Source organism: Pseudorasbora parva, chromosome 7 (assembly GCF_024679245.1).
Source record: "Pseudorasbora parva isolate DD20220531a chromosome 7, ASM2467924v1, whole genome shotgun sequence".
Lineage (NCBI taxonomy): Eukaryota > Metazoa > Chordata > Actinopteri > Cypriniformes > Gobionidae > Pseudorasbora > Pseudorasbora parva.
In genome coordinates this window covers 45563365-45586863 of record NC_090178.1, presented here as the reverse complement: position 1 = coordinate 45586863, position 23499 = coordinate 45563365, and the positions used below count along the sequence as shown (strand labels likewise).

At 38.0% G+C, this 23499-nt stretch overlaps 1 protein-coding gene across 1 annotated transcript; it reads left to right on the top strand.

Moving 5' to 3' along the window:
* preb (prolactin regulatory element binding) lies at nucleotides 1-22738 on the top strand. The gene is made up of 10 exons (XM_067449340.1): nucleotides 1-159; nucleotides 5511-5672; nucleotides 7869-8064; nucleotides 10616-10863; nucleotides 10939-11019; nucleotides 11149-11276; nucleotides 14983-15156; nucleotides 15244-15316; nucleotides 19546-19705; nucleotides 22142-22738. The coding sequence occupies exons 2-10, from the start codon at nucleotides 5538-5540 to the stop codon at nucleotides 22234-22236; spliced, it is 1290 nt and encodes a 429-aa protein (XP_067305441.1). The 5' UTR covers nucleotides 1-159; nucleotides 5511-5537; the 3' UTR covers nucleotides 22237-22738.
* Nucleotides 22739-23499: the final 761 nt, after the last annotated feature.

The window sequence follows — 23499 nt, the reverse complement described above, 5'->3', positions numbered from 1 at the left end:
GGATATGACGCTGTGCTGACGTGTATCTAGGAAAACACAGGAAGTGGATGGTGGTTCTTTGACAAATGTTGTGAAAGATCCAGTGGGAAAAGTCAGTGGCATGTCCACTAAACATTGGAGTATCTGGAGTAAGAGACTGGAGTGCGTTGGCAGACTCAGGTGCGCAGACTTTAACACCAACACTGACGCTTTAACGGACATCTGCTGCGACGCGCGCGTTTCTCGCGAGATAGACTGACAGATAGCGAACAAAGACACCATACAGAGAGATTTATGGAAGTTTTAAATCTATATAGTGTTAAACGTGTAGGTTGACAGGTAATGCGACTGTCAAAATGAGCTGAAGAGATTAAGAAGCAGATCAAGGTCCTGCGGTGAATGAAAACACAGAGTTGAAGTGTTTATATTGATGAATAACTTCATATAACCTTAGTGAAGTATGAACTCTAATATGTTAATAAGGCTCTGTGGTCTGGTTCATTCCTGTTGTGAGGTAACTTCTACTCTGTAAACTAGAATATTTCACCCTGGACCACAAAATCAGTCATAAGGGTCAATTGTTTTGAAATCACATGAAAGCTTAATAAATAAGCTTTCCAGTGATGTATGGTTTGTTAGGCAATATTTGCCTGAGTTGAAGTTAAAGTACAAATGAAGTAATTGACAATGCATATTTCTACTAATAATACATTTTTGATATATTTTTCTAAATGTCTTCATGGGACATGATCTTTACTTAATATCCTATATATATATATATATATATATATATATATATATATATATATATATATATATATATATATATATATATATATATATATATATATATATATTTTGACATAAAAGACAAATGGATAACTTGTTGGCTATTACCACAAATATATTCGTGAGACTTGTGACCTCAGTGGTCACATATATCAAATATCTGTTGTAATTAACGGAAATCTGTCTTTAAAACTATACAATGCTTTTAGAAAAAGCTCTGAATGAAACTGTATAGGTTTCAGCTTTATTAGTATTTGCGCATGATTAAAAGCAGTAACAGGATGGAAACACAGAGCTAAAGTAGGCCATTGATCTTTGCTCATGAATTTTTTAATAGGGATGCATGATATATCGGCCAACATATCGGCATTGGACGATATATGTTCGTTTTTATATCTTATCGTTATCTGCCCGATAAGAAAATTGGGCTGATATCTTAAAGCCGATAAATAATGTATTGTTTCCTTCAGCTGAGACCCTTCAGATGCACTGTTCACCATGATGGTTTTGAATAGCTTGAAATATTATTGAGATTACTTTGAATAGGAAGATACAGTTCAGTGCAACTTTTACTGAACAAATCTGTCATATCGGCGACATAACATTGTAATGAGGACATCATAATTATGTGCTTGGGACATGGATATTAATGAGGAGAGTTTTCTTTTTGTAACCAGGCTCTGAAAAATTATATAAAAATTTGGATTTAGGTCTATCGATCAATATATCGGTTATCGGCAATACTAAGTACAAAGAATTATCGGTTTTGAGTTTTAATATCGTTGCATCCCTATTTTTTTTATGTCTTTGGAAAATTTGATATTAATTTCTGAGCTTTTATCAAACATAATGAAATATTTTAGTTACGCCAGCTAAAAACAAAACAAACATCACAGAATTCATCAAATCCATTGTTAATACCTGATGATTTAGCACTTTGAGATTTTGTTTAATATAAAGTGCATTATAAATAAAATGTATTATTATTATTATTATTATTATGATGTTCCGTCTTCCCACCAAAATTGTCACTTTCTGCAGTGTAATTGAATTGAAGTTTGTTGAAGGGATATTATTATACAGATTAAGCTTATGATCGGAAGAATGCACTTTGTATTTTCTGAAAACTGTAGTATACACTAAAATTGCTTGCTATTCTTCAGCATATAAATAAAAACTGTATGCATAATTCCACAAACAGGATTTGTTTCAAACATTGGTATCTCAGTGACATTGTCACGTAATCACATTACAGTATGTAGCATACTGTATGAGTGAAGTCCAGTTATCATCTCAGAAAAAAATGCTTATTTTTATTGTTAATCTACTCTTATGCAAGCTAGTGTTGTCACAATACTGGAATTTCCAAATACGAAACCTTGAAAAATATTCGATATCATTTTCCATACCACAGGGTACAAAGGGTACCACTTTTTTTTAACAAAAAAGTCAAATAAACAGTAATAAAACAGCAGCAGCAGATGTATTAGGCTACTGTCACTTTAAGAGCGTGTGCACGGAGCCAATGTGCTGTACATATATTGTCTCTCAACAATTAATGTTACAAAACTAACTGTATTTATCTGACAACTCTGCAAGACAGGCATTTTAACATTATTTTGTGTGTATTTGGCCATTAATGCACAATAACATGAACAATGAGTCAATAATGGTACTCGTGAGCTGTTTGAGAGGCAGCTTTATGTTTGCACTGATGCATGTGCTTATGGTGTGAGCATGAAGCTGCGGGTTGTAACGGTACTCGTATTCGTAACGAACCGTTTTGGTACAGAACTTCAGGTACGGTTCAAATGTACCGAACAGTTGCGAATGCAATCTTTAACAGGTAGCAGTCGGCTTGTTTTAGGCGCCGAACAGACTTCAATCCGAGTTCCCACACGAACATATTAAGTATTCAGTCCATTTTATCACGAAATTCAAACGATAAATTCTGTTTTGACAATTTCTTCAATATATAGTGAATTCTTTAATGTGACGTGACGGATCACTGTAGGCTAAAGACGTCAGTTCGAGTGGTGGTGTTGTGTGCGAGGGAACGCGATTATCTCTTCATAAATAATGAACATGAATTAATATCTTGAGGTATGTTGAGAATACAATACAAAAACTGCTTATGTGAACTTTACATGTTTACAATGTGTTATATGAGTTATTATATTATTATATTATATCTTAAAAAAGTTACAGTAATGTGCAAGTAAAGGCTCCATATAAATGGTTTGCAGCATTATATTTAAGAAACTTTTAGCTATAATTGAATTAATAAAAAGAAGAATTTTTTTTTTGGGTAAAACTGCTGTACCGAACCGTGATTTAAAAGCAGAGACGCAGTATAAATACTGCAGAATGGTAGTATTGCAATCGTTTCAGATATTTCGGTATCAATACATATCGAGATTTCTATTTTTATCAATACTATTCGTATAATGTAAACTGAGATCTGAGGATCACTTCCTAATGATGGATTGAATTGAGCGCATTGCACGGTGAGATGAAGTTTTCTATGAATTGTGCTGATTTATACTGCTTATTTAGGAAAATGCACACATGCAGAAAATTTGCACTGTGCACAGTATACTTCTAGCAGAAATAATATAGACAGGGATATCGATGAATACTGATACCAATTAAAGCTAGCGATGTATCAGCCGATAAAGGCAAGCATTTCACTGTCAGCCATCGGCCGATTGTTTAAAAACAGCCGATGATCATTGACCTTATCCTGTCAATTAAAGACGGGGAGGAAAAACATGTTCATACTGTGTGTGTGAAGAGAACTTTTTGTAAATGTTGAATTTAGGGCAAGTTAATGAGATAACACATTAATAGTTAAAATTGTGAAGTTAAAGCAGGCTCTGTTTGACCCTATGAATCACCCATAGTTCCAGTCAGGGTTGCCAGGTCCAAAGTTTTTCCCTACATCAAACATTATTTGTAGTGCGCATCCCATCCAATAATAACAAAGAGTTTGTACCTTTTTTTCTGTCCAATTTATCACGAAATTTTGATGCCCTTAAATGTGATGTGACGTGAGAGATTGCTGTAGCGCCTCAGTGGTTTTCCTTTGCTACAAGTAATAACATGCATGAATATCAAACAATATGATCAAAAAATACAGTAAAACTTACCGAAATGAATCATGTCTCATTTAGTCCCTCAATGATCAGTGTTTCAACCGAGGAAAGAAGTTAATATTTACTGTTAATTATATACACCGATCAAGCATAGCATTATGACTTGTGAGGGGAATAACACTGATGATCTCTTCATCACGGCTCCTGTTAGTCGGTGGGATATATTAGGCAGCAAGTGAACATTTTGTCCTCAAATTTGATGTGTTAGAAGCAGGAAAAAAGGGCAAGCGTAAGGATTTGAGTGAGTTTGACAAGGGCCAGATTGTGACGGCTAGACGACTGGGTCAGAGCATCTCCAAAACTGCAGCTCTTGTGGGCTGTTCCCGGTCTGCAGTGGTCAGTCTCCATCAAAAGTGCTCCAAGGAAGGAACAGCGGAGAACCGGCCACAGGGTCAGGGCGGCCAAGGCTCAATGACGTATATGGGGAGCGAAAGCTGGCCCGTGTGGTCCGATCAAACAGACGAGCTACTGGAGCTCAAATTGCCCTAGAAGTTAATGCTTGTACTGATAGAAAGGTGTCAAAAAGGCGAGCTGGTGGAGGCAGTGTGATGCTTCGGGCAATGTTCTGCTGAGAAACCTTGGGTCCTTATCCATTTGGATGTTACTTTGACACGTACCACCTACCTAAGCAAAAAAAAAGGATGTACTTTCAGACCATGTACATCCTTTCATTGAAACGGTATTCCCTGGTGTCTGTAGCTCTTTCAGCATGATAATGCTCCTACCACAAAGCACAATTGGTTCAGGAATTGTTTGAGGAGCACAACAACGAGTTTGAGGTGTTGATTTGGCCTCCAAATTCCCCAGTCAAGCATCTGTGGGGTGAGCTGAACAAACAAGTCCGTTCCATGGAGGCCCCACCTCACAACTTACAGGACTTAAAGGATCTGCTGCTAACATCTTGGTGCCAGATACCGCAGCACACCTTCAGGGGTCTAGTGGAGTCCATGCCTCGACGGGTCAGGACTCAGGGCTGTTTTGGAAGCAAATATTGGACCAAACCAATATTAGGGAGGGGGTCATAATATTATGGCTGATTGGTAATGTATGTTAGAATGAATTTCTAACCAAAGACCGTTGTTTATTAAAAATACATTGTATGCAACTGAGTTGCATACAAACATCTCAGGTTTTTATTATTATTATTAAAAATAAATGAAAAAATAACAGTTGTATAAAATAGTTTGGGCTGTTAATTTTAACCACTAATATTACAGTCATGTTATTTTTCGGTATTGGTATCGGCAGATGTTATGAATCGGCTATCGGTAGTATCTGTGAATCTCTAATTATAACAATACCAATCATATACGTGTTTTGTTTGAAACATTTTGATTAGAGAAAGAAGAACAAGAGGAAACACCTGTAATATTTCCTATTAAAATGTCAATGGCAAAAATGTCAGCATTAACTCAAACCACTCTTCATTTCATGCGATGACTATAACTCACTAATATGATATAATCAATAGAAAATGTGTTTAATGGTTTATCCAAATATCAAGAGATGTATGCGGTTCTGCAGAACTTTATCACAGCAGCTTGGCTTGGTTTAGTGGGTTTGTAACAATCAGTAATTTACTTTCAGACCAGAGTCCAGAGATCACGAAGCAGCATGGGTAAACGAAGAGCGCCTGAGCTGTACCGAGCCCCCTTCCCGCTCTATACTGTTAAAGTCGACCCCAAGACGGGACTGGTCATCACAGCTGGAGGAGGAGGCGCGTCCAAGACCGGCATCAAGAATGGAGTGGTACTGTCTTTTAGCATTCATGCACATTTTACAATCATTCAAGACTCATTCAAGAGCTGTTATCTTGATAAAAGGAGGTTGCAAAAAGTATTTAATAAAAGGGCACCAATAATTGTTGCCAATGTGTTTTGGAGAAAAAAATTTATAAAGTGATTTTTTCCCCCCAATTTCAATTCTTTTACTTCAATGAAAGATTCAATTTTTGTCATTTAGGGCTGAAGGACAAAACAATGTAGATTATTTTTTTTACAGCCATATTTGATCATATTTACCAGGGATGCCAAAAATTGACCACCACTGTACACAAGTCAACAAAATATATAACTGTTTTAGGGTGCTTTCACACCTACCTTGTTTGGTCCGGATTTTCGGACTTTTCGGTTTGGTACGACCCAAAATTACAGGTGTGAAACCTCCCCCGGACCACGGTCCGGACCAAACAGACGAAATTTAGTCAGACGAAAAGAGGTAGTCTCGGTCCGGACCAAACAGAACAAAGGTTCGGTTCGTTTCTTGTGTGAAAGCATTTTCTGTATAGTTCGGACTTTCAGGACATTTACAGGAAGTTCTGGTGTAGGATTAGTGAAAAAACAGATTAAACTCACAGCACATGCAGTGATGGAGCGTGCAGCATTTTAAACAAAACCGCTTGGGTAGTCAGCTCGCGTGAACAGCGTGCTCTGCTTGACTAGGCAATATATATATATATTTCTAATGTCTGAGACAAGTAGCCTGTGCTGAGTTTCGGTTTATTTATGAGACCGCTCCAGTTCATGTGCAACGCAAATGATCGCTCCGTCACGGGATGTCTGCTATATTATTCATTAAAGCTTATTTATTAAATTCAGGCAAATGATGAAACATTTATTAAAATTAAGATACAATTTATACAAAGCTTTCTACAAAGCAAAACTTAATGAAGTGGTCAAAATTATTTCTGACTCGATGTCTTTGACATATATTGCACATCTGTGCACGTTTCATAATCAATATAGCCTAGATGAAATTTAAAAATAACATTATAATATTTAAACATAACTATAAAACAAAATGCGTTATTTGGCTAAAAAGCCGGTCTTCTCCTCCTTTCCTGTCAGCGCCGATCAAATGTTTGCACAACGAGGACGTTCATTTGGTGAATTTGCCTCAAGTATTGTTGGTGCTGCAGATAGTAATGCCATAATATTAAGAGTATTGGCAACGATATGCGTCTGTTCATTCATTCTTGTCAAAGTTAGCCGCTGAATTGACAACACACTGACATCAGACGCACGTCCACTAACAAACCAATCCATGTTAAGATGCAGCCCACATAGATGATGACGACAGGACGCCAGAAACCAAAACGAACCAAATGTCCAAACACAAACTTTGGTTTGGACCTTGGTGCGGACTTTCAGGTGTGAAAACGCCCTTAGTGTTTTTTTGATATTTTATTCTAAAAATCTTACATATTGTGCCTTTTAACAAGTTGTTTAAACGTTCATGTCATGGACTGAAGCAACTTTACTTGATTAACTATCCATCCATGTTTTTTTTATAATGTTCAGTTGTATCAATAGTGATCCATCAGTGATCCATCAGGCTTTTTATTTGTTCATCTCTCAATCATCATTATATTGCATTGCATTGATGTAATAAATGATTGATCATTGATGTAATAAAAACTATAGAGCTTTGATCATAAAAGTAAACATTTAAATATACTAAGACATTTTATTGGCAGATATAGAGTGATATTGATATGATTTATATGCATTTTATGTAAATAGTCACTATATACGTTTAGAAAAATCTCATTGATTTACATTACGAATTTCACCTTACTTTAAATGTCAGCCTTTGTACCAAATTGCATATTTTTGCTGTTTTTTGGGTTTTGGGTGTGAGCTTCATTCTCTTTTATATCATACTATATGAGCCATAAAACCCTATTCTTTATATTACTTATTTATTTGTCTCTTTGTCTAAAGGACAGCCCTTAGGACATGTAAGGTATTATTATAAGGGTATAAAGTAGAATTATGCATGTTCTGTTTTTTAGAGAGAAAAAGGGCTTGTTTGGCTTTAAATGTTTATAATGATTATCTGTTTTATAGAAAAACAATATAGGGTTGACAAAGATTTTATCAAAAAGCGCTGCTGTTTGGATTATGTATTTAATTGTTGGTGTTTATTGTTGCTGTTTCATTGCAGCATTTCCTGAGTCTGGAGATGGTTGGCGGTGTGCACAGCGCCACCTTGCTGCACACTCACGAGACGGACACACGAGCCACCATGAACATGTGTCTGGGTGGGGATGTGATCGCTGCGGGACAGGATGGCAGCTGCAGCTTAATGAAGTTCAGTCAGGATCTGGCCAAACAGGCAAAGAAACCTGCAGCTAAAGGGGGTCAGTAGAGGCCAAATCCAAACATTGATGGGACTACTTTGATGATGTTTTTATTAGCTTTCTGAAAATGGACAGTAAAGTGTGCATAGACTGCATATGCTCTGGGACTAAAATATAAAATATCTTAAACTGTGTTCTGAAGATGAACGGAGGTCTTATGGGTGAGGAGGACCGACATTAGGAGTCATTAAAGGTAGGGTAGGACGGACTGATCTAAAACACTTTTGTCCAAATTTGTTTAAACTTTCTTTATATGTCAATACATAATTAAAATGTAAGTTCTCTGAAAAGGAGAGTAGGCTATAAAAATCGAGTGACTAGACTTTTTAATCTGCAATAAACACTGCTCATTATTTTAGTTCGGGACGAAACAAGTGATTGGCTGGGGCGACTGTCACTCTCTCTCGCTACCATGGCGACCACCGCTTTCGCTACAGGATCTGCCCACATGCGCGCGCTCGTTTGATTTGAGCAGTTCAAGAGGCGAAATAATGGCAGAGAAAGAGCATTCAAAATTCACAGTGCAGGGTTTTTCAGTCAGCGAAGGCAAACAATGCAAAAAAGGAAGACAGTACGATAAAAGGCAATGCACAGAAAGTCTTTGGATGAACAAAGAAATCAAACGCGAGTAAAAATGACTCAATGCTGGCTTTATTTCTGCTGGACAGGTCATCTTTCATTTTGATTATTCATTTTTTTGGTTTATGTTTTCATGAAGCATGTATCACTAGCACATGAAGCTGCCTAATATAGCTAACATAGCATTACTTAGCATAAAGTTACAATGTTAGACACTTAGCCATTAGTAGAGATGATAAATACTCAATATGCTTAGCTCAAGTTGATCGCTGTTGTGTTGAATTGCGCAAAATTTAACTTTAGATAACAAAATGCATGTGTAAAAGCTAGTACACTGCATCCAGGAACTGTTTTTTAGAAGTAAGTTAGCTTTAGCTACTACTAATCAACAATGCTTTCATCATGGAAACTCTTACATGCAAAACACAGTATATGTTATGAATCTTAAACAAAATTCATCTTCATCACAGTATAACTGATGTTATTGAAAAAACATGATGCTACCCGTTTTCTTTGCCTTATAAATATAACTAGCTCGTTACCAAATCAAACAGAAATATATATTAAACTTTACCAGTATCGGTATTCTAGCTTGATAGTGAGGACTAAAAGACATCTTATTTGTTTATATTTATACTGATAAAGTTCGATTTTTTTTTTTTATTACATGTGATTCTGACATGATGTCACTACATGCACTCTGCTCATCTGAGGTAAATAATGCGTCTTCCGGCTGATTGGTCAGTGAGGCGCGTTCATGTATTTTGGGGGCGTGGCTTTGGAAAGAGCCCAGAAGGGAGAAGGTGGAGTGAATGGAAATAATGAGCTGGCTTTAAATCGTGAGAGGTCTACAGACACTTTTTAGTAGTGTCTACTACAATTTTAATACTTTCTTTTTCAGAGTACTTATATTTTAATTATGTATTGATATATAAAGAAAGTTTAAACAAGTTTGGAAAAAAAGTTTTTTAACCAATTCCTACCTACCCTACCTTTAATAACATAAATTTCATTTTTGGGTGAACTAACCCTTTAAGGATTACAGAGGCCATTGTGCTCTTATGAACTTTAAGTGCAGCAGAATGTTTTTGTAACCTTGGCCAGATCTGTGCATTGCCACAGTTCTGTCTCTGAGCTCTTCAGGCAGTTCTTTTGACCTCATGATTCTCATTTGCTCTGACATGCACTGTGAGCTGTAAGGTCTTATATAGACAGGTGTGTGGCTTTCCTAATCAAGTCCAATCAGTATAATCAAACACAGCTGGACTCAAATGAAGCTGTAGAACTGTAGATCCATCTTAACTCAGACAGTACCTGAGTTAAGGGGGTGATAAATTGAGAAATCAACTTTCCATTGAGTTTTTGATATAATGGCAATGGTAATATAAGATTATCCTCTAAGTTTCAGAGCTGAAAACTTTCAGCTAAAAGCATTAATTTCTCTCTTTAAAAAAATAAATCTTACCACAAATGTTTGAATAGTATTTATGTTTACACAAATTGTTTTCCACAAAAATATGAAGTAGCAAATACTTTTCAACATTGATAATAAGACCTATTATTATTAATTGAACACCAATAGTAATTAATAATAACTGAGAACTAAGGATCATGTGACACTGAAGACTGGAGTAATGATGCTGAAAATACAACTTTGATCACAGAAATAAATTGCAGTTTAAATGTATTAAATTAAAAACGTGTTAAACAATGTTAAATGTACATTATATTAAAATGTAATATTTCACAATATTACAGTTTTACTGTATTTTGATTAAATAAATGCAGCCTTGATGAGCAAAAGAGTTTAAAAACTAAAAAAAGTAGTGTTTTATACACTTTTAACAGGTACTGTAAAAAAACATTACAATGTGAAAACGTGTCATCATTACAGTCTGTGGAAGAGGTCCATAGGCATGTATACCTATTTTCATGAATCTGATGTACCTTTTACCATGGCACTTGTTAACAGGAGCTGGAGATAAAGGTGCAGCCAGGAAGAGAGGGGGGAAAGGCCAGAATGGAGATGGAGGAGGAGATGGAGGAGGAGGAGACGTACCCCAGATGAAGCAGGAGTCTCCTCTGATCTCAGTGGAGGATGCTGGTGCGGTTCAGGGAGACCTCAGCCCACAGGACCCCTGCGTGAAGTGTGTGCGCTTCAGCGCTGACCTCAGACTTCTGCTGAGCGGAGGGGCCGACGGCTACGTCAGAGTGTGGGAGGTCAGCTTCTCCCATGAGTCTGTGCACTTTTCCCCAAACACTGTCCTCGTCTTAACACCTTTCCTGTCTTTGCAGTTCCCCTCTTTGAAAGAGAAGTGGAACTTCAAAGCTCACAATGATGAACTGGAGGATATAGACATCAGTCCTGATAAAAAGGTAGCTTGTGTGTTCTGTGAAGATTTCTATTAAAGCAATTGATAAACGCTTCTCTATTGTGAATATAGTGCTGATATTGGCTATGTTATGATGTCTTCAAATGTGGTTCTGTTCTCTTTGTTAATCTAGCACATTGTAACGGTTGGCCGTGATTTCGCGTGCAGCGTGTGGAGCGGCGATCAGCTGGCCGTGGGTTTGTGTTGGCATGAAAGCATGCCTCACATCACAGAGAAGACGTACCGCTACAAGGCATGCAGGCAAGTTGTGCACACTGACTGACAGCTGCCGCTTTCCATGAATAGGCTAAAAAAAATAGGGCTTGAGTCATTTTTGACTAACTGGAGTGCTGAGTGACCTGGCAAAAACTGGCATCGAGATCTAGAGTGAATGAATTAGGCATTTATATAGCGCTTTCAAATGTACTATTGTACACCCAAAGCGCTTCACACTCATGTCAGGGGTCTCTCCTCAACCACCACCAGTGTGCAGCATCCACTTGGATGATGCGACGGCAGCCACAGTACAACGGCGCCAGTGCGCTCACCACACACCAGCGATAGGTGGAGAGGAGAGAGGGTGATAGAGCCAATTCAGTGGATGGGGATTATTAGGAGGCCATGATTGGTAAGGGCCAATCGAGGGAATTTGGCCAGGACACCGGGGTTACACCCCTACTCTTTTACGAGAAGTGCCATGGGATTTTTAATGACCACAGAGAGTCAGGACCTCGACTAGGGCTGTTACGATTGCTTAATTCGATTCAAGTAAAAACTCTTTGATTACAATTAGTGGTGAACGATTAATCTCATTTGCTATAATATCCCAAAATGATAAAACACGATTTTTTTTAACGGAGAAGGCTGCGATTACTCAATTACTGCAGTCACGTGACACGAGTACAGCTGTCATTTCTGAGGAAGCATCAATTTGGCACACTATACGCAACAGAACATTTTATTTTTAATCTATCTAATATTTTGTTGTCATACTATACAATAGAGGTGGGAGAAAATATCCTCTCTAATGATTCTGGATCAATTCTGAGCTTAGTTTTTAACCCCAGATGTGCAATGGACACTCACACTCACTCACAACACTCGAATTACTCAAACCTTTCATAAAGTTTGGAAAGGTTGAAACTAATTGCAAGGACATTTGCATGCTTCATTGCGCAGGATATGCACTGCGAGTGTGAAAAACGTGCACTTTGCTTGATGTTATGCGTGTGGTGCGCAGGTATTTTCCTTACAAATGCTCTATGAAGGCATGGTTTCTTTGTCTTTTGCAATGCAGTGGACCGGTATATTAAAAATATTGAACTCACTGACAGAGCCGCTTTCTATTTCAAATACTGACGTGCGCTTTGTGAAGAGCGCATGCGTTTGTGAGAGACTTGGTGTAAGTGGTTAAATGTCCTTGCATCTCAAAATGCTTTCACCGCGCAAAATGTATATGTAGAGAGTAGGGCTGGGCGATATGACGAAATATATCGTCTGGACGATAGAAAATGTCTATCGTTTTATATAAGGCTCTATCGCTTACGCCACGATAAGGCGTTTATGTCAGAATTTTACGTCAAGATGCACCTCACGCCACGGCATGCCCATGCAATACATAAACGCGCTCCCTCTGTCTCTCTCTCGCTCTCTCACTCACACACACACACGCGCTGCAGCCTCCCTTCCACTCACGTCACTTTTTTAAAATCCCCCACAGCGCGAAACACGAGTCCCGCAAACGCGCCGCAGAGGAGCTTGTTTGTAATCAGAGGACAAATGGCTCCTTAGTTTCGAAATGGTTTGGGTACAAGGTGATCGCGTTGAAAATAAAGGCGTTTGTCCAGCCTTAGAAGCTCATTTGAATCATTGCCGCGGCTCATTTAAGAAAATGACAGCTCCGAAGAGACGCCGCTTTAGTTTGAGGTAGTGCTAACAATAATAAAGAAAGACGATCAACACCTTATGTGTTACCACTGAAATGAAGATGTAATATATTTCCAAATCAAGCCCATCTTAAGCGAAATGCACGCTTCATACTGTCGTCTGCTCTGGCTCTAACCTCGAGTGTTTACTTTTTGCAAACCTTGTGAGCGTGCAAACCCAAACGCTGTGACCTCGCGCCAAATGTTTTTATTGGTTTATTAAGTACAAACAGGCGAGTTATGAAAAATTGAGTGCGAGGGATATGTTCAATCACACAAAAAGATTTTGGAATGAGACGGCCACCTGTAGTAGTGTTTAGTCCACTGTATAATAGCCTAATTTAGAGATCACTTTTTTATTTATTTTAACCGACAACTTTGATCGGTTAACGTATACGGTCAGCCATCGGTCAAACGTTCATCGGTAAACATCCCTAGGCAGGTGTTAACTTTACTAACAGTCTTGCTTTAAAAAAAGGTTCTAAATAAAATAAAAATGTAGTCCATACTACCTTTATTTGTTTTGTATATCATTTCAAACTGCATTTCCACATTGCAATTTTGTATAGACTATTCATAAACTGAATTAATAGAAAGGTTGCTATATCGTTATGTATATCGTTATCGGGATATCAAATGAGCTATATCGGGATATGAAATTTTGGCCATATCGCCCAGCCCTAGTAGAGAGTTATGTCAAGACTTAAAGGATTAAACAGACTGGACAAACCACATCTAATAATTCAAAAGAGATCTGTACATTAGTGTGAATGCAGCTTATTAGATCTCCCACGGTCTATAATATCATCAGTCATAATCAAACCGCTGTAAAGATGATTGGAAACTGTCAGATAAACAGATTACTCTAAAATACTAAAAGCACTCTTTGTTTATTGCTCGTAATATGTTTTTTTTGTTCCTCTTTATTATTTACTAGCTTCTGTTTTAAAGCTATGGCCGGCGACTGACCGGTCGCTGGTTCTCCGCTGTTCCTTCCTGCAGACCGGGAACAGCCCACAAGAGCTGCAGTTTTGGAGATGCTCTGACCCAGTCGCCTAGTCGTCACAATTTGGCCCTTGTCAAACTCGCTCAAATCCTTACGCTTGCCCATTTCTCCTGCTTCTAACACATCAACTTTGAGGACAAAATGTTTACTTGCTGCCTAATATATCCCACCGACTAACAGATGCAGTGATGAATAGATAATCAGTGTTATTCACTTCACCGGCCGGTCATAATGTTATGCCTGATCGTTGTGTATATGCAGTATCTGGAAACACACGCCAATATGTTTGAACCCTCGCTCTGAGTTTGCATGCTTTGATGTCCACATATTTCTATTGAAGGAATCACAGTGGCTTTAGCAATTCTATCACAAAGAAGTGGCCAAATATTAAAGATTGAGTGAATATTTGAATTAAATGTCTTCTGGCCAAAATCAAACAAGGATTTGATCATGTTGTGTGTGTAACAACAAGCACAAGGTGTTGGCGCCCTCTGCAGTCCTGTTATAATACATGATGTACATGATGATTGTTTATATTGTGTATTTTAACAGTGTTGTTCTATGAAACCATATGATTACTTGCTTTTGATACTTTATTTGAACCAAATATTATTGCCTCATTGTTATTATATATGTATTTTAAAGCATTTTAAAGGCTTAGGTCTGTTTTTATTATCACACACAAAAATCTGATTACTCGATTACCAAAATAATCATTAGTGACAGGCCTGGATTATGTACTTCTGAATATAGTTGCTCATTTCGTGACCATCAGACATGTCTAAAAGTGAGTTTTGATTGACTAACTAGTAGATCTGTGCTGACTCGGGCCACGGACAGTTTCAGGTGGTTCAGTCTGTTCATTCAAAAGAACCGATTAGTTCCCGAACTGGACATCACTAGTGCTGTATAAAAAAGTAATGGGATACCAAAATGTGCCCTATTTGTGGAAAGGGCCAGCTAGTAGCAAAACAAGAAGCTGTCTGATTCGCTGATGTTTTGTCATTGTGTTTTTTGCTCACTTGTTTAAATACAGGTTTGCAAAAGTAGAGGACCAGAAAGATGCTTTAAGACTCTATACGTTCCAAATCCCTCACAAACGGGAGCGCAAACCCCCACAATGCTACATCACCAAATGGGACGGACGCTCTTTCCTGCCGCTGCTCACGAAGCCTTGTGGAAATGAAGTTATATCTTGTCTTACAGTGAGGTAGAGGCAATATCTCTGGATCTCTTATGCATTAATTTATGTTACGGTGAATTGTAATGCGTTTCATGGTTGTGTGTTGTTCTTCAGTGACTCAGGAACATTTCTTGGTCTTGGAACTGTGACGGGATCTGTGGCCATCTATATAGCGTTTTCCCTGCAGGTACAGACAGCAGAATCATGTGCCATATCACCAATCAGTTACATACAATCACTGTGTTTCAAAACCTGTTGAGCTGCTTTCATAGGCAGCATTTTAAAGGTGCCCTGTGTAAAAATTGAGGTAAAAATATCCAAAAAATGACCTACACCCATCAAAAGAATGAGAAGAGAGGGGCGATGATGTCATTAAAAAAATGTCAAGTTATAGTGCTGCAGAGATATCAACCTTAATTAGCAGTAGCATTACTAGCCCCGGCCCGACAGGCGTCGTAATACCAGTCTCGGCCATGGGAGGCGGTATGCGGGCAACATATCCACCAGCCAACCTGCAATACACGAATAACTCACACAGCTTGTGGGCGTACTTAAACCTGATGTCAATCGTGTGGAAAGTACAGCTCACTACTTCATTTCAGTTCAGGGAAGAGAGCAGACGGATGGCCGAAGTCCTTGGCCCCTTAAATGTTTCTGATATGATAAATATAGCTGTTTTTACCTGACCGGAAAAAGCGGAAGTGTGCGCGCCCGGCGACTGTGTCCCGTCCCGTCATAATAAAAGTCCCGGTACTCGCGAGCCGTTTAGAATAAGCGCCCTCCAATGGACGAAAAGTTGCCTAGTGCACCTTTAAGACGGTACAGGCATAATTATGCTGTATTTTAAAAACTTAAAAAACTATAATATTCTGAATTATTAGTATAATATAAAATAGATATTTTCTGTGTGTACATATTGTAAAATGTTATTTTATTCCTGTGATCAAAGCTGAATGTTCAGCATCATTACTCCAGTCTTCAGTGATCCTTCAGAAATCATACTATTATGATGATTTGCTGCTCAAGAAACATTTATGATAATTATCAATGCTGAAAATCGATTCATACTGTGGATACTGTGACGCATATTTATTAGGATCGGGGTTATTATAACTAACTGAAACCACAACCATAAAAAACAAAAAAATATGTTGCTTTAAATAAAATAGACATTAACTAAAATAAAATAATAGATACATATAGATTAGGAAACATTTCTAATTTTTATTAAGTTTAACTTGATGTATTAAAATAACTACAACTACAACTAAACATAAAAATAAAAGTAATAAAAACTATAGACATATTTAACAAAAAACTTTTAAAGATGACAGAAAAAACACACAAAAAATACTAAAACGAACTAAAATAAAAACGGTCCAAATATTAATAAAAAACTATAAATATTATCTGATTGATGCTAAATTGATCAGGGTTATTTGATGAATAGACATTTCAAAAGAACAGCATTTAGTATTATTTATTTGAGATAGAAATCTTTTGCAACTTAATGCGAATTAATGTAACCTTGCTGAATAAAAGTATTATATTTAATATAAAAGTATTTATATTATTTAGAATTGGTAACACTTTACAATACATTTTCATTAGTTAACATTATTTAATGCATTAGTTAACATGAATTAGCCATGAACAACACCTTTATTCAGCATTAGTTATTCTTAATCGTTAAAAATCCAACTGTTCATGGTTTGTTCATGTTAGTTCACAGTAATGTTAAAGGTGCCCTAGAATGTTAAATTGTTCTCTGATATCTACATAGAGGGCATGTGGCTTATTTAAGGGCAAAAATTGTCCAGATACAGTTTTACAGGTCCATTTACAACCCTATAAATTGTCCCTAGGATGTAATGCTCTGTTTTTGACCTTATTTGGAAGAGTCATGAATATTAATGTTGAGCTCTGCTCTGATTGGCTTATTTCAGCCGCTCACAGCAGTTCAGTAAAGCGGCTCGTGAGTCCTGACAGAACACAGACCGACTAAATGACATTAAGCAAAACATCACAAACATTTTGATTTTGAAACAGCTTACTTGTTTATTTGGTGTTTTCAGATCATTCACGCGCGAGAAAGAGATCGAGTTCGTGTGGTTGCCAAATTTCAGTCACTTAAATCCCCCAAACAGAGCTTTTCTGTGAAAAGAACTCATATACTCTCCGGTTTTTACCTAAACATGTCCAATCTGGCAACCATATGCACGCGAGAACCAAAACACCAATAAACAAGTAAGCTGCATTTATTCAATCTCCATTTGAGATGTTCTGCTTAAAGTGTCATTCAGTCTACATTTTAGACTGGTCTTTTTTCGTCAACGATACTGCATGTTCATATAACGTTAGTCACAATGTAGGCTACACAGTGACTTTGATGTAGCCTAATCTGAAATACAAATAGGCAAAACATCATAGGAAACACCATACTTCAGTTCTCAAAAATATAAATATATAACTCATATTTTCACAAAATGAATAGCCTTGTCAAATGACAATCGTTTTAACTTATGGTGGAAAAGGTGACGTTTGCTAAAAGGATCAAGTGAACGATCTGTAAGCAACGTATCTACGGTTGTATTTTGTAATACAAAATAATATTACCCTTTGTCATTAGACACACTATTTAGTTTTGTATGGTACTTGGAGTTTCCTGTTGTTACTGTACTAGCATCTTGCGTCATCTAGACCAGTGGTTCTCAAACCTGTCCTGGGGACCCCTCACCACTGCACATTTTGCATGTCTCCCTCATCAGACACCCAATTCAAATCTTAGAGTCTCTACTAATGAGCTGATGATTTGAATCAGGTGTGTTTGATGAGGGAGACATGCAAAATGTGTACTGGTTGGGGGTCCCCAGGACAGGTTTGAGAACCACTGATCTAGACAATGCCGTCTCTAAAAAACCTTCAATTTTATCAGAAATTTTTTAAACAGTCAATAAGTGGATAAATCCGCTACTTACTGCTTGCAGAAATAGTCGCCCCTTTCTTCAGTTTAAGACGCTGAGCAAAGCTTTCTTGAAATGGGCAGAACAAACAAACGATCTTGAATTAAATTGTTGTGGTAGCGGATTCGGATTATAAACATCAACCATGACTGTTGACATTTTTTATCTGTGGGAAGGGTAGAAAAGTCCTCACGTATAAATGATTCCCAGCGCTTGCGTCACGGTTGGGTTTATGTTGAGAAGCACTTTTTTTTCAATGGTGTTTTTGATTTACGAGATTTACATAAGAAGTAGGAGGCAATGGTGTACTGAACTCTTATTATTTCACTATGGCAAGATTAATTCACTTTTTCATTCTAGGGCACCGTTAATGTTAGCAAGATTTGAATAATCCATTAGTAAAAGTTGAAATTAACAAAACTAAATAAATAGTGCAGTTCATTCTTAGTTCATGTTAACTAATGAACCTTATTGTAAAGTGTTACCAAAAAATCTTACTGAACTCAAACTTTCAAACAGAAGTGAAGATGAAAAGCTATCTTAATCTAAAATAGTTTCCCTCAATATTTGTGTGTAATTATTACCCAGGTATCTTTTGGAACTTTTAGTCTGATGCACAAAGCTGTTGCCTATTTAAATAATTTCAGCTCATTTACCTTTGAGATTCTTCCTCCCTCTTAGGATGCTGACTTGGTAGTTAGCTGCCTATTTACACAGTAGACAACAAGGCAGCTCACTAGGGGCCAGATTTACCAAACGGCAAATTAGCGTAAGAGCGCTATTCCATAAATGTGCCGATGGGAGTGTAAAGTTCAGCATGTGATCTACTGACAGCATGCAAATTAATGAACACAGACGCAGCCGGATCATTTCCATAATGACCAACACAATCTACCAGTGTCTACTCGTGCTTTTCTTTGGTGGTAAATAATGGCACTAACACCAGATAATTGACGAGCGCAAACCTTAGTAAATCACCTCACATGATTCATCTAAATCAGGGGTGTCCAATCCTGCTCCTGGAGGGCCACTGTCCTGTAGAGTTTAGCTCTAACCCCAATTAAACACACCTGTACCAGCTAATTAAAGTCTTATTAGGCATTCTAGACACTTAAGCAGTGTGTTGAGGCAAGCTGGAGCTAAACTCTGCAGGACAGTGGCCCTCCAGGACCGACTTTGGACACCCCTGATCTAAATACTCTCCTGACATCAATCTTTCTCCTGAAAGGGAAACTCCTACAAATACATATGCAATAAGATGATCCACAAAAATAACCCTGTGCATGTCTTTTTAGAGCTCATTTATCACTGCGTGTCTTTAGTAAATCCTGACAGTAATTTATAATGCAAAAAGAGGGTCTGAGCTGGAGCAAGTTATTAGTAAATCTGGCCCTAAGTATTGAGTCAGAGCCAGCATTTAACCACTGACCTTCTCTTCTGATTGACCCTCCAGAAACTGTACTACATCCAGGAATCCCATGGCATTGTTGTCACAGACCTGACGTTCTTACCTGACACTCCTAAAAGTAAAGCCATAAAGGGGGACAATGAAGTGGTCATGTTGAGTGTAGCTGTCGACAGCCGCTGTCAGATGCATGCGGTGTCCAACCGAAGTAAGTATGGCGTGATCACGCTTAAAGTCGCACAAAAGTGCTATGTAGCAAATCTCAACAGCTCGTATTGTCACAAAATGTCAACTATGCTATCGCCCAGCTCTGATCTGATCTGCTAAGTGCAACTAAAAGGCATTAAGATGTTATTAACATTAACATTGTGATTTTCTGTAAAGCTTTGAAACCGGCCACTTTACTAGGTACACCAATCAACTGCTCGTTAATGCTAATACATAATCAGCCAATCACACTACAGCAACCTTAATGCATTTTGCAGCCAAATTGAGGCTACAATCCACACAAGCTCACCAAAATTGGACAAAAGAAGATTGGAAATTCGCCTGGTCTGATGAGTCTCGATTTCTGCTCATTCTCAAGTCAGAATTTGGTGTAAACCACATGAATGCATGGATCAATCATGACTTGTATCAGCGCCTCAGGCTGCTGGTGGTGTAATGCTGTGTGGGATACTTTCTTGACACACTTTGGGCTCCTTATAACCAATTGAGCATTGTTTAAGCGCCCCGGTCTACCTGAGTATTGTTGCTGACCATGTCCATCTTTTATTTACCACGGTGTACCATCTTCTGATGGCTACTGGATAACGCCATGTCTCATGGCTCAGATCATCTCAAACTGGTGTCTTGAGCATAACACTGATTTCCCTAAACTCAAATGGCCTCCAGAGTCACCTAATCTGGAACGGGAGGTTCACATCATAGGCCCTGTTTACACCTGGTGTTAAGATGCGTTTTGTTTGATCGGATCACGAGTGGACGAGGGAGACATTCTTGTTTACGCCTAATGTTTTAATCCGTCTCTCTTGTCCACTTTCAACCACTTCTGTCCTGATTTCTTCAAGGGGAGGGTTTATGGGTGGTAATTGTATGGGCTTTTTCAGATCTTTTAATCAAATGGAGGAAATAAGCTCACACAATTAACATATAAACGCCTGGAGACAACAGAAAAACCACAGAGCAACAGCTTTAGTTTCTGCTCTGACAGACACAAGACCAGCCGAACACTGAGTGAGTGTGTGTTTGGCCCCATTTACACTGCATGGTTCTAGTGAGCAAATTCCGATTTTTTCCTCTCATGTGGCTCAGATCGGATATGAACGTGTAAGCAATAAAAAAACGCATGAATTCTGATATCCTAAAATCAGATTCAGGCCTCACTCATATGTGGTAATAAATCCGATATGATTTGGATACGTGTGCATTAGCGTCTGCCATGTAAGTGGTCAAATCGGATATTCCCCAGTAAATGCGAGTCGTACGTCATTGAAAAAAGGACGGAGGCGAATGACGTCAACTCAGGTGGACACAAACTGATATCCAGTGTTGCCAAGTTCACGGTTTTCATGCGGAATTGGGCTACTTTAACAGTTTTAAGTTGCAATTGGGCGGGTTTTGTTGTGAAAATCTGGCAACCCCGTCAAGGGTTCTCCTCTTTTTCTCCGCCTTGAGAGAAATGTTTTGCCGACTTTAAAGATATGTGGAACAGTGCAGACAGCAAAACATTGTGCAATCATTTTGTCTGCGTCCATTGCATATCGCGCTGTTTTACTTCCTTTCACCGGTTAAGAACGTCTTGGGCTGTTTTGCCAGTGTACAGTGTAAATGCAAATATCGGACACGGGTCGCTTTTGAAAAGATGATGTAAGCGGGTCGTCAAAAAAATCGGATATAGTCACCAAATCGGGAATTGTGCATCAAGACCTGCAGTGTAAATGCAGCCTTAGAAATCAGGAATGGTGAGAGAACATTGAGCTTGGTACAAATTTGGTTTAAACTAAACTTGGGTCTCCAGCCAACAAAGTTTAAATCCCGTCTGGCTAGAGTGCTTCCCATAATGTTTATGCATTAGGTCAGTAGGCAGAGGTGGGCGTCTTTTGTGGCTGTTTGAACACAGTCAACCACATGAGCGTTGACACTACGAAAGCAATCAAATGTGTTTTCCATTACCTCTGGAAGTGGTCGAAAGTGGACAAGCTCAAAACATTTTAGACCCCGTTTACACCTGTATTTAGCGTCGTCCACTTGTGATTAGATCGACATCTTAATACCAGGGCTGATGTGCAGCCGACAAGTCTAGCAACTGTGATGCTGTCATGACAAAATTGACCAAATGTCTTCAGCATCTTCTTGAATCTGTGCCATGAAGAATAAATGCAGTTCAGAAGGCAAAAGTGGGTCCAACCTGGTATTAGCAAGGTGTAGCTAGTAAATTGGCTAGTGAATGTATGTGTATTGTGTAAAGCACTATTACAGATCAATCAGACTTGACTTAATTATTCACAATTTTTACACCGCTCTCGTGAATACTGGTCAGTTGAGCAATTGGTAATTTGTATGACATTTATCTTGTATCATTTAAATGTTTTTTGTATATTGTTAAACAGCATTATGTGTAAATAATGCTGTTATATTTCAGGATCGTTCCCGCTATGGCTGGTGCTGTTCTTCTGTGGTCTGATGGTGGTCGGAGTCATTCTGCTCCTGCAGTCGCTCTTCCCAGGATTCATCTAGTGTTGCGTAGGAACATTTTACATGCTAAAGTGACTTGAAAACGAACCTGGATTTTGTTCTAATCAATTGGAAATAATAATGGAAATGGGAATGACAGTGTTTAGCATCATGTCTTAACTGAAGTATCATCTCTGGAGTGTGAATTTGAGCTCTGAATTCTTATGAATCAGACTTGATGAAGAATTTGGGCATTACCTGAAGTTTGAGAGAGAGAGAGAGAAAAAAAGGATAATTCACGATCATTTAAAACTGGCTGGAAACAGGACTGGATTTCCTCGTAAGGACATCTCCTGCTCCACCAGCACATGTCAAGAATGCCTTTAATGCAATGGAGAGAAAAAAAAGATATATAAACGCAGGGAATTTCAACAGTGAATTATTTTAAATATTTAAAACATGTAAAAAATATAAATATACATCTGAAAACAAATGCTGTTGCAAGCTCTGTCCAATTATTTATGACCAACGAGATTCCAGAATTAAAAGTAACTGTTATACCGACTGATTCAGCATCCCATTTTACTTTCATAATGTGAAATATTTCAGATTAAAACATGATATTTAGGGGGGAATACAAATGATAAAGGAATTGACTGGTTTGTGAAAAGCGGGTGCTATGTCATGTGTAGTGGGTTTGTGATATCATGCACATAGAAAAGTCCTCAGAAACTGAGCAAAGTATATTTTTTTGGAGTAATGTGGGCCAATGAATCATTCAGGATGACCAGGAACATGTACAGTAGTGTCCAAAAGTGATGTCTGGAGGGGATGTTTGTTCTTAATGACCCACCAATTTTGATTAAACCATCAGAAAATGAGAAAATGTTATTATTATGAGGGTAGAACAAAAGACTTGTTTAAGGTATTTATCTGACAAGATTATTTGGCAAAATAAAAGGCAAACTACAGCTATGAATAAAATGCATAGAAACACAAAAAGCATACAGTGACTACAACATAATTAGTTATTAATATTTAATAGGTTCTGTTTTATGTTTGCATGTGTTCACCATTTCTTTGTTTGACAGCCTGGACAAAATCCACATGTCAGCAAACAAATAAAACAATCGTCTACAAGCACAACTATGCAGTATGCTTACAAAAATCTTTAAACACATGCCTAATAATATTTGAATAAAGGCTGTATATGTCATTTTTCCTGGGCTGGACATCACTTTTGGCCACTACTGTAGTAGATCATTCAGATTTGAAGTGATTGTTGTGTTTATTCACGCCACTAGGGGACGCCGTGGCATTTTATTT

Bases quoted from the DNA above. Each gene is read 5' to 3' on its own strand.
- preb (XM_067449340.1), top strand. From the start codon at position 5,538: ATGGGTAAACGAAGAGCGCCTGAGCTGTACCGAGCCCCCTTCCCGCTC. The intron at 10,864-10,938 runs GTCAGCTTCTCC...CTGTCTTTGCAG, and splicing joins GCTACGTCAGAGTGTGGGAG to TTCCCCTCTTTGAAAGAGAA. The intron at 11,020-11,148 runs GTAGCTTGTGTG...TTGTTAATCTAG, and splicing joins ACATCAGTCCTGATAAAAAG to CACATTGTAACGGTTGGCCG.